This window comes from Bufo bufo, chromosome 4, assembly GCF_905171765.1.
Source record: "Bufo bufo chromosome 4, aBufBuf1.1, whole genome shotgun sequence".
Taxonomy (NCBI): domain Eukaryota; kingdom Metazoa; phylum Chordata; class Amphibia; order Anura; family Bufonidae; genus Bufo; species Bufo bufo.
This window is the reverse complement of record NC_053392.1, coordinates 532,368,694-532,386,330: the sequence shown is the minus strand read 5'-3', so window position 1 is coordinate 532,386,330 and position 17,637 is coordinate 532,368,694. Positions and strand designations below refer to the sequence as shown.

The 17,637-nt window shown below is 45.6% G+C and overlaps 1 protein-coding gene across 1 annotated transcript in view; it reads left to right on the top strand.

Annotated features, from left to right (window-relative positions):
- Positions 1–15,021, top strand: part of HAO1 (hydroxyacid oxidase 1) — a 64,064-nt gene extending 49,043 nt beyond the window's left edge. The window contains exon 8 of the mRNA XM_040429852.1: positions 14,672–15,021. Within this exon, the coding sequence (XP_040285786.1) occupies positions 14,672–14,739 (68 nt within the window). The 3' untranslated portion in view covers positions 14,740–15,021. The remainder of the gene's footprint in view (positions 1–14,671) is intronic.
- Positions 15,022–17,637: the final 2,616 nt, after the last annotated feature.

Here is a 17,637-nt window from a genome sequence, read left to right as displayed (position 1 = left end):
AAAAAATTTCCTCCAAGATACTGCATTTAAAGGACGAGCCCTCAGATAGCAGGGCATTATAGTGACACACATAGAGTCATTCTTATATACAGTACACAAAATGAGTGTTAAAACATTATAGGTGGTGACCTTGGACCATTTTGTGAAGATGTTTCCTTTTTTTTTTCAGTAAGAGGAAGCCATTCAGAACCTTTAGCTTAGTATGTTTCCACTGAACTTGTTTAGGTTATAAGCCAGGTGTGAATAAGTGGTTTGATAATATAGGGGGTCATATGCCTATATTAAACGCAATCTGTGACTTCTCCTCGCTCACACCAGGTCTAAAAAACTTGGCGTGACGTTGGCGGGGAAAAGGGATGGACCGGTAGGCCTGTCTGATTTACCATTTTCTAGGTGTAGAAAAAGGTTTAAATGTAAGACAGCTAGGTCTTAATAAATGTGCCTCATAGTGTTTATTAAAGATATTAGACTTTGTAAATGGTCCTGAAAGCAAAATCTGGAACACAACTGTAACATAAAGTTGGTAATTTTAGCAGAATAGTTGTACTGGGCTACAGGAAGATCTAGGGAAAATATAAGGGCCTGAGATGAGGCTAGGGTAAGTAGATGGGATTTAAGGTCAACCCATTGGGTTGGATCTGCAGAACCTCGTACAGTCATCAAATAGTGGAGATCTGGAGCTACATAATATTTATTCAGATTTGGAAATTGCTTATAAAAGTACATAGTAGCCATATTTATTCTAGGGCTCCTATCAACCTGTATAAATGGAAAAAAACTGCAGGTTCATTTGCTTATATTGGTTGCACCACTATATACCTGTATACCACCTAACAGAGCTGTTATATCACTTTCCCAAATACCACATTTTAGCCTACCATTTTACCCTGTGGCAAATCTGTTTAGATATTCAGTTGTTTTTTGGTTATGTCATACATTGGGGCATTGTACTATAGGAAGTAGGAAGAGTCATTGGTAAGAACAAGAGGCGTGTTAGTATTATGTGATCTGAACACTAGGGATGAGCGAACCCGAACTGTATAGTTCGGGTTCGTACCGAATTTTGGGGTGTCCGTGACACGGACCCGAACCCGAACATTTTCGTAAAAGTCCGGGTTCGGGTTCGGTGTTCGGCGCTTTCTTGGCGCTTTTTGAAAGGCTGCAAAGCAGCCAATCAACAAGCGTCATACTACTTGGCCCAAGAGGCCATCACAGCCATGCCTACTATTGGCATGGCTGTGATTGGCCAGTGCACCATGTGACCCAGCCTCTATTTAAGCTGGAGTCACGTAGCGCCGCACGTCACTCTGCTATGATCAGTATAGGGAGAGGTTGCAGCTGCGACGTTAGGGCGAGATTAGGCAGATTAACTCCTCCAAAAGACTTCATTCTGTGATCGATCTGCAGCTGTGGATCATTGAAGTGCTATTATTGACTTGCTCACTTTTTTGAGGCTGCCCAGAGCGTTTTTAGATCACTTTTTTTCTGGGGTGATCGGCGGCCATTTTGTGACTTGTGGTGCGCCAGCACGAGCTATCACCAAGTGTATTTAACCATCGATAGTGTGGTTATTTTGTGCTATATCCTACATCAGCTGCAGGCTGAGCCTGTGTCACCGAAGTGCATTTAACCATCAACAGTCTGGTTATTTTTTGGCCATATACTACATCAGCTGCAGGCTGAGCCTGTGTCACCCAAGTGCATTTAACCATCAACAGTCTGATTATTTTTTGGCCATATACTACATCAGCTGCAGGCTGAGCCTGTGTCACCCAAGTGCATTTAACCATCAACAGTGTGGTTATTTTTTGGCCATATATTACATCAGGGGCAAGTTGAGCCTGTCACCCAGCACCTAAAAGATAGACCTGACATTTCTATTCAACCAAATCTGCACAGTTTTAGCTGGTCAAGTTATTTGTAGTGACCGCAAAAGCAGACTTTTTGTTCTGGGTTGAAAAAGCATTCCCAAATTTGCCATTCTGAAAATAACTAGTTTGTGGTATTTGAGGCCTACTTGAAATCTATCCCAAAAAGAAAATCTTACATTGAAGGTATTGATAGTGTCATTCAGAAAAACCTAAGACACACGCTAGCGTGCTGATAGAAGTGTCATTCTGTGATTAAACCTATAACTGTCACACAGCGCAAAAAAAAAACAGGTCTCACATCTCTATTCAACCAAATCTGCACAGTTTTAGCTGGTCAAGTTATTTGTAGTGACCGTAAAAGCAGACTTTTTGTTCTGGGTTGAAAAAGCATTCCCAAATTTGCCATTCTCAAAATAACTAGTTTGTGGTATTTGAGGCCTACTTGAAATCTATCCCAAAAAGAAAATTTTACATTGAAGGTATTGATAGTGTCATTCAGAAAAACCTAAGACACACGCTAGCGTGCTGATAGAAGTGTCATTCTGTGATTAAACCTATAACTGTCACACAGCGCAAAAAAAAACAGGTCTCACATCTCTATTCAACCAAATCTGCACAGTTTTAGCTGGTCAAGTTATTTGTAGTGACCGCAAAAGCAGACTTTTTGTTCTGGGTTGAAAAAGCATTCCCAAATTTGCCATTCTGAAAATAACTAGTTTGTGGTATTTGAGGCCTACTTGAAATCTATCCCAAAAAGAAAATCTTACATTGAAGGTATTGATAGTGTCATTCAGAAAAACCTAAGACACACGCTAGCGTGCTGATAGAAGTGTCATTCTGTGATTAAACCTATAACTGTCACACAGCGCAAAAAAAAACAGGTCTCACATCTCTATTCAACCAAATCTGCACAGTTTTAGCTGGTCAAGTTATTTGTAGTGACCGTAAAAGCAGACTTTTTGTTCTGGGTTGAAAAAGCATTCCCAAATTTGCCATTCTCAAAATAACTAGTTTTTGGTATTTGAGGCCTACTTGAAATCTATCCCAAAAAGAAAATCTTACATTGAAGGTATTGATAGTGTCATTCAGAAAAACCTAAAACACACGCTAGCGTGCTGATAGAAGTGTCATTCTGTGATTAAACCTATAACTGTCACACAGCGCAAAAAAAAACAGGTCTCACATCTCTATTCAACCAAATCTGCACAGTTTTAGCTGGTCAAGTTATTTGTAGTGACCGTAAAAGCAGACTTTTTGTTCTGGGTTGAAAAAGCATTCCCAAATTTGCCATTCTCAAAATAACTAGTTTGTGGTATTTGAGGCCTACTTGAAATCTATCCCAAAAAGAAAATCTTACATTGAAGGTATTGATAGTGTCATTCAGAAAAACCTAAGACACACGCTAGCGTGCTGATAGAAGTGTCATTCTGTGATTAAACCTATAACTGTCACACAGCGCAAAAAAAAAAACAGGTCTCACATCTCTATTCAACCAAATCTGCACAGTTTTAGCTGGTCAAGTTATTTGTAGTGACCGTAAAAGCAGACTTTTTGTTCTGGGTTGAAAAAGCATTCCCAAATTTGCCATTCTCAAAATTGTGGTGAACGGGAACAATGAGGAAAACATCTAATAAGGGACGCGGACGCGGACGTGGACATGGTCGTGGTGGTGTTAGTGGACCCTCTGGTGCTGGGAGAGGACGTGGCCGTTCTGCCACAGCCACACGTCCTAGTGAACCAACTACCTCAGGTCCCAGTAGCCAGCAGAATTTACAGTGATATTTGGTGGGGCCCAATGCCGTTCTAAGGATGGTAAGGCCTGAGCAGGTACAGGCATTAGTCAATTGGGTGGCCGACAGTGGATCCAGCACGTTCACATTATCTCCCACCCAGTCTTCTGCAGAAAGCGCACAGATGGCGCATGAAAACCAAGCCCATCGGTCTGTCACATCACCCCCATGCATATCAGGGAAACTGTCTGAGCCTCAAGTTATGCAGCAGTCTCTTATGCTGTTTGAAGACTCTGCTGCCAGGGTTTCCCAAGGGCATCCACCTAGCCCTTCCCCAGGGGTGGAAGAGATAGAATGCACTAACGCACAACCACTTATTTTTCCTGATGATGAGGACATGGGAATACCACCTCAGCACGTCTCTGATGATGACGAAACACAGGTGCCAACTGCTGCGTCTTTCTGCAGTGTGCAGACTGAACAGGAGGTCAGGGATCAAGACTGGGTGGAAGACGATGCAGGGGACGATGAGGTCCTAGACCCCACATGGAATGAAGGTCGTGCCACTGACTTTCACAGTTCGGAGGAAGAGGCAGTGGTGAGACCGAGCCAACAGCGTAGCAAAAGAGGGAGCAGTGGGCAAAATCAGAACACCCGCCGCCAAGAGACTCCGCCTGCTACTGACCGCCGCCATCTGGGACCGAGCACCCCAAAGGCAGCTTCAAGGAGTTCCCTGGCATGGCACTTCTTCAAACAATGTGCTGACGACAAGACCCGAGTGGTTTGCACGCTGTGCCATCAGAGCCTGAAGCGAGGCATTAACGTTCTGAACCTTAGCACAACCTGCATGACCAGGCACCTGCATGCAAAGCATGAACTGCAGTGGAGTAAACACCTTAAAAACAAGGAAGTCACTCAGGCTCCCCCTGCTACCTCTTCTGCTGCTGCCGCCTCGGCCTCTTCTGCTGCTGCTGCCGCCGCCTCGGTCTCTTCCTCCGCCTCTGGAGGAACGTTGGCACCTGCCGCCCAGCAAACATGGGATGTACCACCAACACCACCACCTGCGTCACCAAGCATCTCAACCATGTCACACGGCAGCGTTCAGCTCTCCATCTCACAAACATTTGAGAGAAAGCGTAAATTCTCACCTAGCCACCCTCGATCCCTGGCCCTGAATGCCAGCATTTCTAAACTACTGGCCTATGAAATGCTGTCATTTAGGCTGGTGGACACACACAGCTTCAAACAGCTCATGTCACTTGCTGTCCCACAGTATGTTGTTCCCAGCCGCCACTACTTCTCCAAGAGAGCCGTGCCTTCCCTGCACAAACAAGTGTCCGATAAAATCAAGTGTGCACTGCGCAACGCCATCTGTGGCAAGGTCCACCTAACCACAGATACGTGGACCAGTAAGCACGGCCAGGGACGCTATATCTCCCTAACTGCACACTGGGTAAATGTAGTGGCTGCTGGGCCCCAGGAGGAGAGCTTTTTGGCGCACGTCCTTCCGCCGCCAAGGATCGCAGGGCAACATTCTTTGCCTCCTGTCTCCTCCTCCTCCTACTCAGCTTCCTCCTCCACTTCTTCCACCTGCTCATCCAGTCAGCCACACACCTTCACCACCAACTTCAGCACAGCATGGGGTAAACGTCAGCAGGCCATTCTGAAACTCATATGTTTGGGGGACAGGCCCCACACCGCACAGGAGTTTTGGCGGGGTATAGAACAACAGACCGACGAGTGGTTGCTGCCGGTGAGCCTCAAGCCCGGCCTGGTGGTGTGCGATAATGGGCGAAATCTCGTTGCAGCTCTGGGACTAGCCGGTTTGACGCACATCCCTTGCCTGGCGCATGTGCTGAATTTGGTGGTGCAGAAGTTCATTCGCAACTACCCCGACATGTCAGAGCTGCTGCATAAAGTGCGGGCCGTCTGTTCGCGCTTCCGGCGTTCACACCCTGCCGCTGCTCGCCTGTCTGCGCTACAGCGTAACTTCGGCCTTCCCGCTCACCGCCTCATATGCGACGTGCCCACCAGGTGGAACTCCACCTTGCATATGCTGGACAGACTGTGCGAGCAGCAGCAGGCCATAGTGGAGTTTCAGCTGCAGCACGCACGGGTCAGTCGCACTGCGGATCAGACCCACTTCACCACCAATGACTGGGCCTCCATGCGAGACCTGTGTGCCCTGTTGCGCTGTTTCGAGTACTCCACCAACATGGCCAGTGGCGATGACGCCGTTATCAGCGTTACATTACCACTTCTATGTCTCCTTGAGAAAACACTTAGGGCGATGATGGAAGAGGAGGTGGCCCAGGAGGAAGAGGAGGAAGAGGGGTCATTTTTAGCACTTTCAGGCCAGTCTCTTCGAAGTGACTCAGAGGGAGGTTTTTTGCAACACCAGAGGCCAGGTACAAATGTGGCCAGACAGGGCCCACTACTGGAGGACGAGGAGGACGAGGATGAGGAGGAGGTGGAGGAGGATGAGGATGAAGCATGTTCACAGCGGGGTGGCACCCAAAGCAGCTCGGGCCCATCACTGGTGCGTGGCTGGGGGGAAACACAGGACGATGACGATACGCCTCCCACAGAGGACAGCTTGTCCTTACCTCTGGGCAGCCTGGCACACATGAGCGACTACATGCTGCAGTGCCTGCGCAACGACAGCAGAGTTGCCCACATTTTAACGTGTGCGGACTACTGGGTTGCCACCCTGCTGGATCCCCGGTACAAAGACAATGTGCCCACCTTACTTCCTACACTGGAGCGTGATAGGAAGATGCGCGAGTACAAGCGCACGTTGGTAGACGCGCTACTGAGAGCATTCCCAAATGTCACAGGGGAACCAGTGGAAGCCCAAGGCGAAGGCAGAGGAGGAGCAAGAGGTCGCCAACGCAGCTGTGTCACGGCCAGCTCCTCTGAGGGCAGGGTTAGCATGGCAGAGATGTGGAAAAGTTTTGTCAACACGCCACAGCTAAGTGCACCACCACCTGATACGGAATGTGTTAGCAGGAGGCAACATTTCACTAACATGGTGGAACAGTACCTGTGCACACCCCTCCACGTACTGACTGATGGTTCGGCCCCATTCAACTTCTGGGTCTCCAAATTGTCCACGTGGCCAGAGCTAGCCTTTTATGCCTTGGAGGTCCTGGCCTGCCCAGCGGCCAGCGTTTTGTCTGAACGTGTATTCAGCACGGCAGGGGGCGTCATTACAGACAAACGCAGCCGCCTGTCTACAGCCAATGTGGACAAGCTGACGTTCAGAAAAATGAACCAGGCATGGATCCCACAGGACCTGTCCATCCCTTGTGCAGATTAGACATTAACTACCTCCCCTTAACAATATATTATTCTACTCCAGGGCACTCCCTCATTCAATACTATTTTTAATTTCATTTTACCATTATATTGCGGGGCAACCCAAAGTTGAATGAACCTCTCCTCTGTCTGGGTGCCGGGGCCTAAATGTGTGACAGTGGCCTGTTCCAGTGGTGGGTGACGTGAAGCCTGATTCTCTGCTATGACATGAAGACAGATTCTGCGCTGACATAAGGCCAGATTCTCTGTTACGGGACCTCTCTCCTCTGCCTGGGTGCCTGGGCCTAAATGTGTGACAGTGGCCTGTTCCAGTGGTGGCTGACGTGAAGCCTGATTCTCTGCTATGACATGAAGACAGATTCTGCGCTGACATAAGGCCAGATTCTCTGTTACGGGACCGCTCTCCTCTGTCTGGGTGCCGGGGCCTAAATGTGTGACAGTGGCCTGTTCCAGTGGTGGGTGACGTGAAGCCTGATTCTCTGCTATGACATGAATACAGATTCTGCGCTGACATAAGGCCAGATTCTCTGTTACGGGACCTCTCTCCTCTGCCTGGGTGCCTGGGCCTAAATGTGTGACAGTGGCCTGTTCCAGTGGTGGGTGACGTGAAGCCTGATTCTCTGCTATGACATGAATACAGATTCTGCGCTGACATAAGGCCAGATTCTCTGTTACGGGACCGCTCTCCTCTGTCTGGGTGCCGGGGCCTAAATGTATGACAGAGGCCTGTTCCAGTGGTGGGTGACATGAAGCCTGATTCTCTGCTATGACATGAAGACAGATTCTGCGCTGACATAAGGCCAGATTCTCTGTTACGGGACCTCTCTCCTCTGCCTGGGTGCCTGGGCCTAAATGTGTGACAGTGGCCTGTTCCAGTGGTGGGTGACGTGAAGCCTGATTCTCTGCTATGACATGAAGACAGATTCTGCGCTGACATAAGGCCAGATTCTCTGTTACGGGACCTCTCTCCTCTGCCTGGGTGCCTGGGCCTAAATGTGTGACAGTGGCCTGTTCCAGTGGTGGGTGACGTGAAGCCTGATTCTCTGCTATGACATGAAGACAGATTCTGCGCTGACATAAGGCCAGATTCTCTGTTACGGGACCTCTCTCCTCTGCCTGGGTGCCTGGGCCTAAATGTGTGACAGTGGCCTGTTCCAGTGGTGGGTGACGTGAAGCCTGATTCTCTGCTATGACATGAAGACAGATTCTGCGCTGACATAAGGCCAGATTCTCTGTTACGGGACCGCTCTCCTCTGTCTGGGTGCCGGGGCCTAAATGTGTGACAGTGGCCTGTTCCAGTGGTGGGTGACGTGAAGCCTGATTCTCTGCTATGACATGAAGACAGATTCTGCGCTGACATAAGGCCAGATTCTCTGTTACGGGACCGCTCTCCTCTGTCTGGGTGCCGGGGCCTAAATGTGTGACAGTGGCCTGTTTCAGTGGTGGGTGACGTGAAGCCTGATTCTCTGCTATCACATGAAGACTGATTCTGCGCTGACATGAAGCCAGATTCTCTGCTATGGCATGAAGAGACTGATTCTCTGCTGACATGAAGCCAGATTCTTTGCTATGGCATGAAGAGACTGATTCTCTGCTGACGTGAAGCCAGATTCTCTGCTATGGGACCTCTGTCCAATTGATATTGGTTCATTTTTATTTTTTTAATTTTAATTCATTTCCCTATCCACATTTGTTTGCAGGGGATTTACCTACATGTTGCTGCCTTTTGCAGCCCTCTAGCCCTTTCCTGGGCTGTTTTACAGCCTTTTTAGTGCCCAAAAGTTCGGGTCCCCATTGACTTCAATGGGGTTCGGGACAAAGTTCGGTTCGGGTTCGGATCCCGAACCCGAACATTTACGGGAAGTTCGGCCGAACTTCTCGAACCCGAACATCCAGGTGTTCGCTCAACTCTACTGAACACATCTCACTGGCTTAAGGGATGATGGGACAGCAGGCACTTGCCAAACCAGGAAGTAGGATTCAAGCCTGGTGGATAAGAGAAAACTGCCAATGAGGTAAATTAACAAAAAAAAATTATCAAAGTCAAAATAGGAGCTAGTGTAATTGATGAAAATACAGTTTAGAGTGAAAAGTAGTTTATGGCGCAACCCTATTTATTTCAGTGGAAGGAACTGGGGTTGGAAGGGTACGAAAATAATAGAGGACCTGTGGAAGAGTGATCATTTTACAGTGTCTATCTGTGCCATCCAGGAAATGGTAGAATAATACAATGCAGTCAGATCTTTATCAGCCTGTGAGAAACGTGGGGCATAATTCCACTTCGAGGGGATGTCTCATTACAGCAAATGGCATTTATCATGTAGATAAAGTTAATACAAGGCACTTACTAATGTATTGTGATTGTCCATATTGCCTCCTTTGTTGGCTTGATTCATTTTTCCATTACATTATATACTGCTTGTATTCAGGGGTTGTGACCACCCTGCAAGGGAAAAGCTCAAGGAAAACAGTGGAGGTACAGACAAACAAGGGAATGTCTAGCATACATGTTGGACAACAAACAACAGACCACACATGTAATCACAACTAGACATCACAACAAATCTCCAAATTAAACCCACACCAAACATAACAACAGATAAGGTAGGGAAAGGACAAGGAGGAGACAAAGGGATGACATCGCAGATGACATTGATGTAGAACTAGGATGGCCCTCAGATTGCATCCAAGAAAGGAGCAAGCTCCTTCTCATTCAAAGGCAGACATAATAATCTCAGTCTGAGCAACAGAATAAGAAGAGACCTGAGAGCACACCCAGCTCCACCTTGCTCACACCTTAACCCCGTGCACACCAGAAAGTAAGGAAGACTGCCTTAAAGGGGAAGAGCACACGCATGCAATACAATAACACGTTGCCACTGACAACCAGCATGCGCGGCGAAAGTGTCACGGCAAACAACCACCAAGCCGTGACAGGTTTCCTGTCTGACTCAGTTTTTCCAAGGTCAGGAATATTTGTACAAGAACATCGCCTCTCTGTTCCGTACTGAACTCTCGCAGGCCGTGGCGGAATTTACCTGTCAAATCCAAGACTTGGGAAACAGAGTGTCTGACCTGGAGACACGGACAGATGATATCTCAGATGCCATTGGTGCAGACAGGGAGGACATAAACTCCCACGTGGCCCAGTTGGCTGCCCTTGAGCTGAAAATTGAAGACCTAGAAAATAGGTCACACAGAGGCAATTTGAGGGTCAGGGGCCTCCCACAGACTTTCTCCGATCTATCTGCTACCCTGCTTACTTTGTTTGCTGCCCTGCTTCCTCAAGCTGATACAAGCCAGCTCCGAATGGACAGAGTTCATAGGGCCTTGGGAAAACCTCGAGCTTCAGAGCTCCCGAGAGATGTTGTACTTAAGTTTCACTATCTGGAGGTGAGAGACCAGATCCTGGCGGCAGCCCAGAACTTGACCACCTTACCCTGGCTCCCCTCCTCAGTTCATCTATATGCTGACCTGGCACCATCTACCATCCGCAGATGCAGGGATATGAGACTGGTAACACGAGCCTTACAAAAGGCGCAGGTACGCTATAGATAGGGGTTCCCTTTTGCCCTCTCCTTCCAACTGAACTCTCGTCTGAAGGCTGTGAGGTTCTACAACATGCCGGGATACCGATGGAGCAGTCACCAACACTTACCGCACCGCTGAGACCACAGCGACCGGCCAGGGTCTGGATCAAGGTGCCAGCTGCCGCTTCCCTACACCTCGTTCGCCTGCCCCCTGAGGCATAACCATTGAGGATCATCTACTACCTCTTCACAACTACAAGGATGGCGGAACTGCTCTGCTCAGGACACCCATTACAGGTGTTTGCTTTTCCTTTTTATTACTGGGTTATTTTTTTTTCTCCCCTTCTTTTCCTTTTTTCTTTTTCTCTTTAGACTTATTCCCAATTTTTCACAGGGATTTGGCGTGATGGACTTTCATGTTGCCTCCTACATTAGGGCTATCTGGGGTGGGGACAGTGACAGGTGAAGCCCTCCGCCTCCTCCCATCTGGCCCATTTCCTATATTCTGTCAGGCTTGGCACTACTTTTTTCTATGTTGTTATGTGCTTTTGAGCACTCTGTTAACTTCTTCTTGTTTTACTGTTCACCTGTTTTTTTTTCTGTCCCTATATTGGGTAGTCACTGGTCATTTTTGGTTTGTAGTAGCAGGGGGACCCCTGCAGGTGGCACCGTCGGGCGCTCTCCCATATCCATATAAATTTCCTTATTATTCTATCATGTGTAAAATCCTAACCCATAATGTCAGGGGATTTGACTCCCCGCAGAAGCACAAAATGGCTTTTTCCACTTACTTGAAACATGCGCCCGAAGTCGTCCGCCTCCAGGAGTTGCACTTCACTCCAAATTCTCACCCGAAATACCTTCACCCACAGTACACTAGATATTTTTCCTCCACATACCGTTCTGAAAGCCAGGGTGTGGTTACAATGCTTAGAATCTCATTCCCATTCTCTATATCTCAGTCTATTATTGACCCTGATGGTAGATATGTGATTTTAGTGGGTACCTATAGGGATGGTATCTTATGTATAGTCAATGTCTATGCCCCCACTGACGACCCTATTTCCTTTTTTTGTAATATGAAGCTGCTTATTTAATCCCTTACATACCATAGACATCTGTGGTGTGGAGACTTCAATTTTGTTATCAATCCTCTTTTGGATCGCTCTTCCCCTCCCCCTCATCCTTGCGCATCTTCCCACTCAGCCCAAGTACACCAGGTTTTTGAATCTTTATCCTTAGCTGACACATGGAAAGAACATAATAGCCCCCAAAGGAGTTATGCTTACTATTCTCCGGCCCACCATTTGTATACTCGTATCGATATGATCCTGGCCTCTGCCTCTTGTTAGCCATACTTGCTATTCTTCAGCCACATTGTGTCGCCATGGTCTGATCATGATATGGCTCTGGCGGAGCTTGCCTTCTCCAGTCCGGGCTGCACTCTATTTTCGTGGAGACTGAATGAGTCTCTCTTAACTCGCCCCACTATGCATGATCAGCTCCAGGCTAAGCTGCAGACCTTATTTACTGAGAATGTCACTCCAGAGGTAGACCGCATGTTAATATGGCTCACTTCTAAGGCTTTCATGCGAGGGAAACTTATAGGAGTTGCGTCTCGACTTAAGAAAGAACGGGATTCCACTCAGATTGCTTTGGAATCTAAACTGTGTAGACTGGTCCAAGCGCATCAAAGGGCTCCATCACTCTACCTTCTCAAAGCTGTAAAGGACACTAAGCTGCAGCTGAATATGCTGCTTTCCCATAACACTGAAAAGGCTCTCAGATGGACTGCCTCCTACTATTATAAATATGCCAACAAACCAGATAAAATGCTGGCCTGTCAGTTGAAAGCTAGGCAGAAGATTAATCAGGTTTTCCGAATCCGTACCCGATCTGGACATACTACCTCTAATCCTGATTACATTTATGATACCTTCCAAGAGTTCTATCAGAAGCTATACACCAGGCCTTCGGTGGACCCTGGGACCGCGGAGGGTAACTTTTTAACATCTATCCCACTCCCTCAGGTATCTCGTGATGCGCTAGCTAGTCTTAACGGAGTGGTCACCGACGAGGAGGTGGAATACACCATCAGTGCCTTGAAGGTGGGTAAGGCCCCTGGACCTGATGGTCTGTCAGCACTTTATTATAAAAAATTTGCCCCCCTATTGATCCCACATATTGTCTATTACTGTAACCATCTTTTACAAGGAGCTATGCCCCCCCCCTCCGGAGTTCCTCTCCGCTAAGATTACTATAATACCTAAACCAAATAGAGACCCCCTAATTACAGACCGATCTCCCTCCTCAATTTAGATAACAAAATCTTCCCCTCTATTATTTTGGCTCGCCGACTTAACCGGTTGTTGCCAGAACTTGTACATAAAGATCAGGTTGGTTTTATACCAGGTAGGGAAGCGCCAGATAACATCTGAAAAATCTTGAACTTAATTCAAGAGGACAATTGAACTCATATCCCACTAGCAGTCCTAGCTCTTGATATTAAAAAAGCCTTCAACACCGTGGTTTGGGATTATCTTTCACAAGTTCTAGGCGCTATGGGCATCAGGGGATCTTTTTTGAGGGCAATGCAATCTTTATACTCCACTCCTGAAGCTTACTTGAAACTCCCTGCGACTCATTTTTCACCCATTCAGATCCAGAGGGTTACACGTCAGGGCTGCCCCTTGTCCCCGGCTTTATTTGCTCTTGCAATGGAACCCCTTGCTATTCACATCAGATCTCACCCTGATATTACTGGTCTTTCTGTGGGTAACATTGAGCATAAGTTAAATCTCTTCGCTGACGACCTCCTCCTCTCCATCACTAAACCCATCCTGTCATTCCCATCCCTATTGAAGGTGTTGGACTCTTTCTCTGCGGTCTCAGGGCTCTCTATCAATCATTCCAAATCGGAGCTCCTTCTTTGTAACACCCCGCCCTAGATTAGATCTCTCCTATCGCAAAAGTTCCCATTCCAGATCAAACATAACTACATCCCATATCTGGGAATATCATTGCCCAGTAGATTAGATATGGTATATAAAACTAACTATCCTCCTCTTTATCACAAAATTAGAGAGGACCTCTGGGACTGGAGATCCCTCCCAGTTTCCTGGATAGGCAGGATTCACATTATTAGAATGGTGGTCCTCCCCAGACTTATTTATCTATTTAGAACCCTCCATGTTCCGGTACCCAGTACTGATCTGAAGGTTTTGCAAGCAGAGGTCCTGAAGTTCGTGTGGGCTGATAAGCGTCCTCGTATATCTTGGCAAACAATGTGTCGCCACAAGTCCCAGGGAAGCCTTTCAGTTCCTGACTTCCTTACATTTTATAAAGCGGCCCAATTGGCACAACTGTTCCTGACACACCTTGAATCAAAGGCCCATCCCCTGTGGATATCTTTGGAGCCATCATTGTTTGCCCAGTATACTTGGAGGGCCCTGACTTGGTCCCAACTCCCCTTACCGCCTATTGTTCGCACAAGGTCCCTCTTATCCCATTATTTGCTGCTGCTCTGGCAATCAGTCAGGTTTAAATCGTCTTTACAGTCTGATAACTCCCCGCTAGAATATATTCTGGATAATACTGCATTCCCTCCTGGACTCCAAGCACACACATTGCCCGGGCCTGAAAGGGTTAATGCCATCCGCACAGATACATTTGCTGCCTTAGAGAAGTTCTGGGAGCCCTTGTTGTCCTCTTCCTACTCTACCAATTTTTGCTATTGTATTACCTTATAGATAACTCACTCATGTGAAGTGCTATGTTATTATTTATATCTAGTGCATCTGACCAGTGATTTACATGACTGTATAACCCCAATATTTTCCTATGTACCCATATCTGTACACTTACTGGAATGTTATCCACTCATTTTTCTTTTCATTTATCTTTTTATTTTGCTGTATTTTATGATATACTATTTCAAAACTTCAAAAAAATAACCTTTGAAACATAAAAATATTTTATCGTAAGTTAATATTGTGATACTCTTCTCTATAGCACTGGGGTAAGTATTCCGTTTCAATAATTAAACCACTTTTCTTGGTTTTATTTTGCATTACTAAATCAGCATGTAAAAAAACTATGAAATAAAACATATTACATGTTAATGTCCTCAATTTAGTTATTTTTATCCAAATTTGGAATATTCTGGAATATGGAATTTAGGTACCATGACATGCATTTTTACTAGATGTCTGTTTTTCTACAGGTTGCTGTAATGTAAAAGAAATAGACAATTCGTTTGTTCGTGAAGTTCACTTTCCGTCCAAAATATAGACCACTGAATGCAAGCCAAAATCGTGGTCCAAGCAAGTCAAATGTAACAAGGAAGCATCTAGAGACTGAAGACACTGATGGGGTAGATGGTCGAAATAAGCAAACAGAGATACCTTTTTATTAGGCATGATATTCAATCTTCTTTGTTGTCTTTGTGCATTGTTATTAAAGCGATGAAATCATGATGCTATATGTTGCTGCTCTTTTGGCTAGTACTGAATATCTTCTGTTATGAACAGGTTTATTCTCGTATGTAAAATGGATGTAGAGCATGGTATAATGTCCTATGAGAAAGTAGATTACTATTGCTGATCTAAAAATTCTTGTGATGCCATATCAATGGCACAACTTGGCACAATGCTGTATATATTCAAGGGTTTTCCACAGAACACAGAAATAATGTTAAGGTGGATCCTCTAAGCCACAATCAGTTCCGAGCTGGCTAGAATGTACTGTGGAGTCTAACCAGTTTCCCCTTTCTTCACTCCTAACCTCCTAGGAAGTTATGGAATTTCCGGTTAGATTCCCATATAAAGAAGTTTAGTGTAGTCAGGAAATGAGTCAATGAGGTCCCAAGGACCAATGTCATCAAAGAGTGCCGGTTACCATGAAAACTCAATGTGGTATGCAGGAGAGATTGATGAGAGACTTGGCGAGAACCAGCAGAGCCAACTCTGTCTTCGGGAAGCATCACTCAATTATGGAGAATTAAGTCAGGTGTGATCCATGACAATTAGCTGCTGAGACCATTGTCATACTCAAAAATCAGAGGATATCTTCATGTTCCCATTAAAGAAGTGATTGAGTATCTTCAGCTATTGTCCTATCCAAAATGAGAGTAATAAAAGCTTCAGAGTGATAACAGTGGTTTCTGTAACTTCAAACCAAGAGGTATGAAAAAGAAATCCTATATTCTCATTATTGGAGGGATCCTCTCTACGAGGTTCACACAAACCACACTTATAAAACGTGTCTGACAAGTTGTAAAAATGTGTTTCTATGAAGCCCTGTTCAGACATAAACATGTACAGTCGTGCTTGATTGTTTGTGATATTTTCTATATTCCTTCATGAAGTTGATGTAAAACTACATCAGATTTGGAGTGGCAAAAATATTGTGAACTTTTAGGATTACCAGATAGTTTGAAGGTGAAAATAGTCAGTGGCTTTCAATAGGATAATGAAAGGTATGAGCAGGATCTGTTTTATTAAAATAATAGGGTCTATGAAAGTCTGATCTTCACATGTTTGTGGAAGTGCATCATGGCACGAAACAGATAAAATTTATGAGGATCTCAAAAGAAGAGTTGTTGATACAGATTAGGCTGTAAAAGGTTACAAAACCATCTCTAAAGAGTTTGGAATCCACCAATCCACAGTCAGACACAATGTGTACAAATTAAGGAAATTCAAGGCCATTATTACTAGTGATGGACGAACAAATGTTCGCGAACCGGGCCCCATTCACTTTAATTGCAGGTGAACCTGAAAAACCTTCAGGTCATATTTGCAGCCACCAAATACTTACTTAGAAGTACACAAATAGTCCATTAAAAAAATGCATACGTTAACGTAATTTTTTTTCTACCATGGAACTGTATGGTGAATGGATGCCACTGTACGGCATCAGTCTGAGGCATCTGTTAACGCATACATTTTTGGCATGCATTAAATGGATGGCAAAAATATAATGTGAACCCAGCCCTAGTGTCAGAATAAGCATCAGTACACAGCGGAGCAGCGTGGCGAAGAGGGGAGGCCGCCATGTCCTGACAAAGCGCGTCCTGGTGGTCAGGGATGAGAACTGTGTTTCCCAAGGATCATTTTCTACTGGGAAATACAGGGCACAGTATAATACAATAGAATCTATATAATATAAAGATATTAGCCCTACCCCCGAATAATAATACAATTAGGTGGTCATTTATTCTACAGAAATAAGTCTATGTTAGGCGTATTTCTGAAACAGATTGTGGCGCAAAGGTCCTTAGCACCGCAATCTTCATATTTTTCCCGCTCATGCCAGGTCTAAAAAAGGATGGCGTGGGCAGGGAAAGGGATACAGTTATGGCCATCCAGTTATTGGATAACACCGCCATACCGTGAACGGATAAAAGGGTATGACTAGGGGAATGACTAGGGGCACTGCACAGGGTGTGGTGAGAGGGCACAATGCAGGGTATAAGGGGGCATAGTACGGCGTGGGGGGCACAATCACATGACCCTGTGACATTAGAAGGTCCTTATGGTAAATGCGGTTCATACGCCATCATAATGAGAGGCAGAGGAGTGAGACAGGAGTGTGATTATGTGGCTAGAGATAAAAAATGTAACTGTCGGCCAGTACAGGCCCCAAAAATTAGGCAATAGGCATTCACCTGACAGCAAAGAACTTTGAATTCTGTGACTGGAGGTACATTAGGCGGTCACAGGATAAAAATGTATCTGTAGGCCAGTACAGGCCCCATAAAATAGGCAATAGGCATTATTGTTGAGCACGAATATTCGAATAGCGAATTTTTTTTGCGAATATTTAGAATATAGTGCTATACATTTGTTATATCGAATATTCAGCATTTTTTTCCATCTATACACTTGATTCCTCTATGCTTCTTGCTTGTGGGCCAATGAGAAGGAAGCAATGTAAACTTTACAACAATACTTAGTGCACAAATCAGTAATTTGTAGTCAGACCTGCTAAAATGTGAAGTTGCACGTAGTGCGAAAAAATATTCTAATCACTGCCGATTAGCGCAATCGCGAATATATTGGAGCACTTGACTCTATCTGCTTATAAAGCTATTGTAATGTTCTGCCGTGCCAACCATTTTCTCCAGTCTCAGGAGAAACTCATGAAACTTCTAGCAGCTTAAAAAATGTAGCCAAAGTAACCCACGCC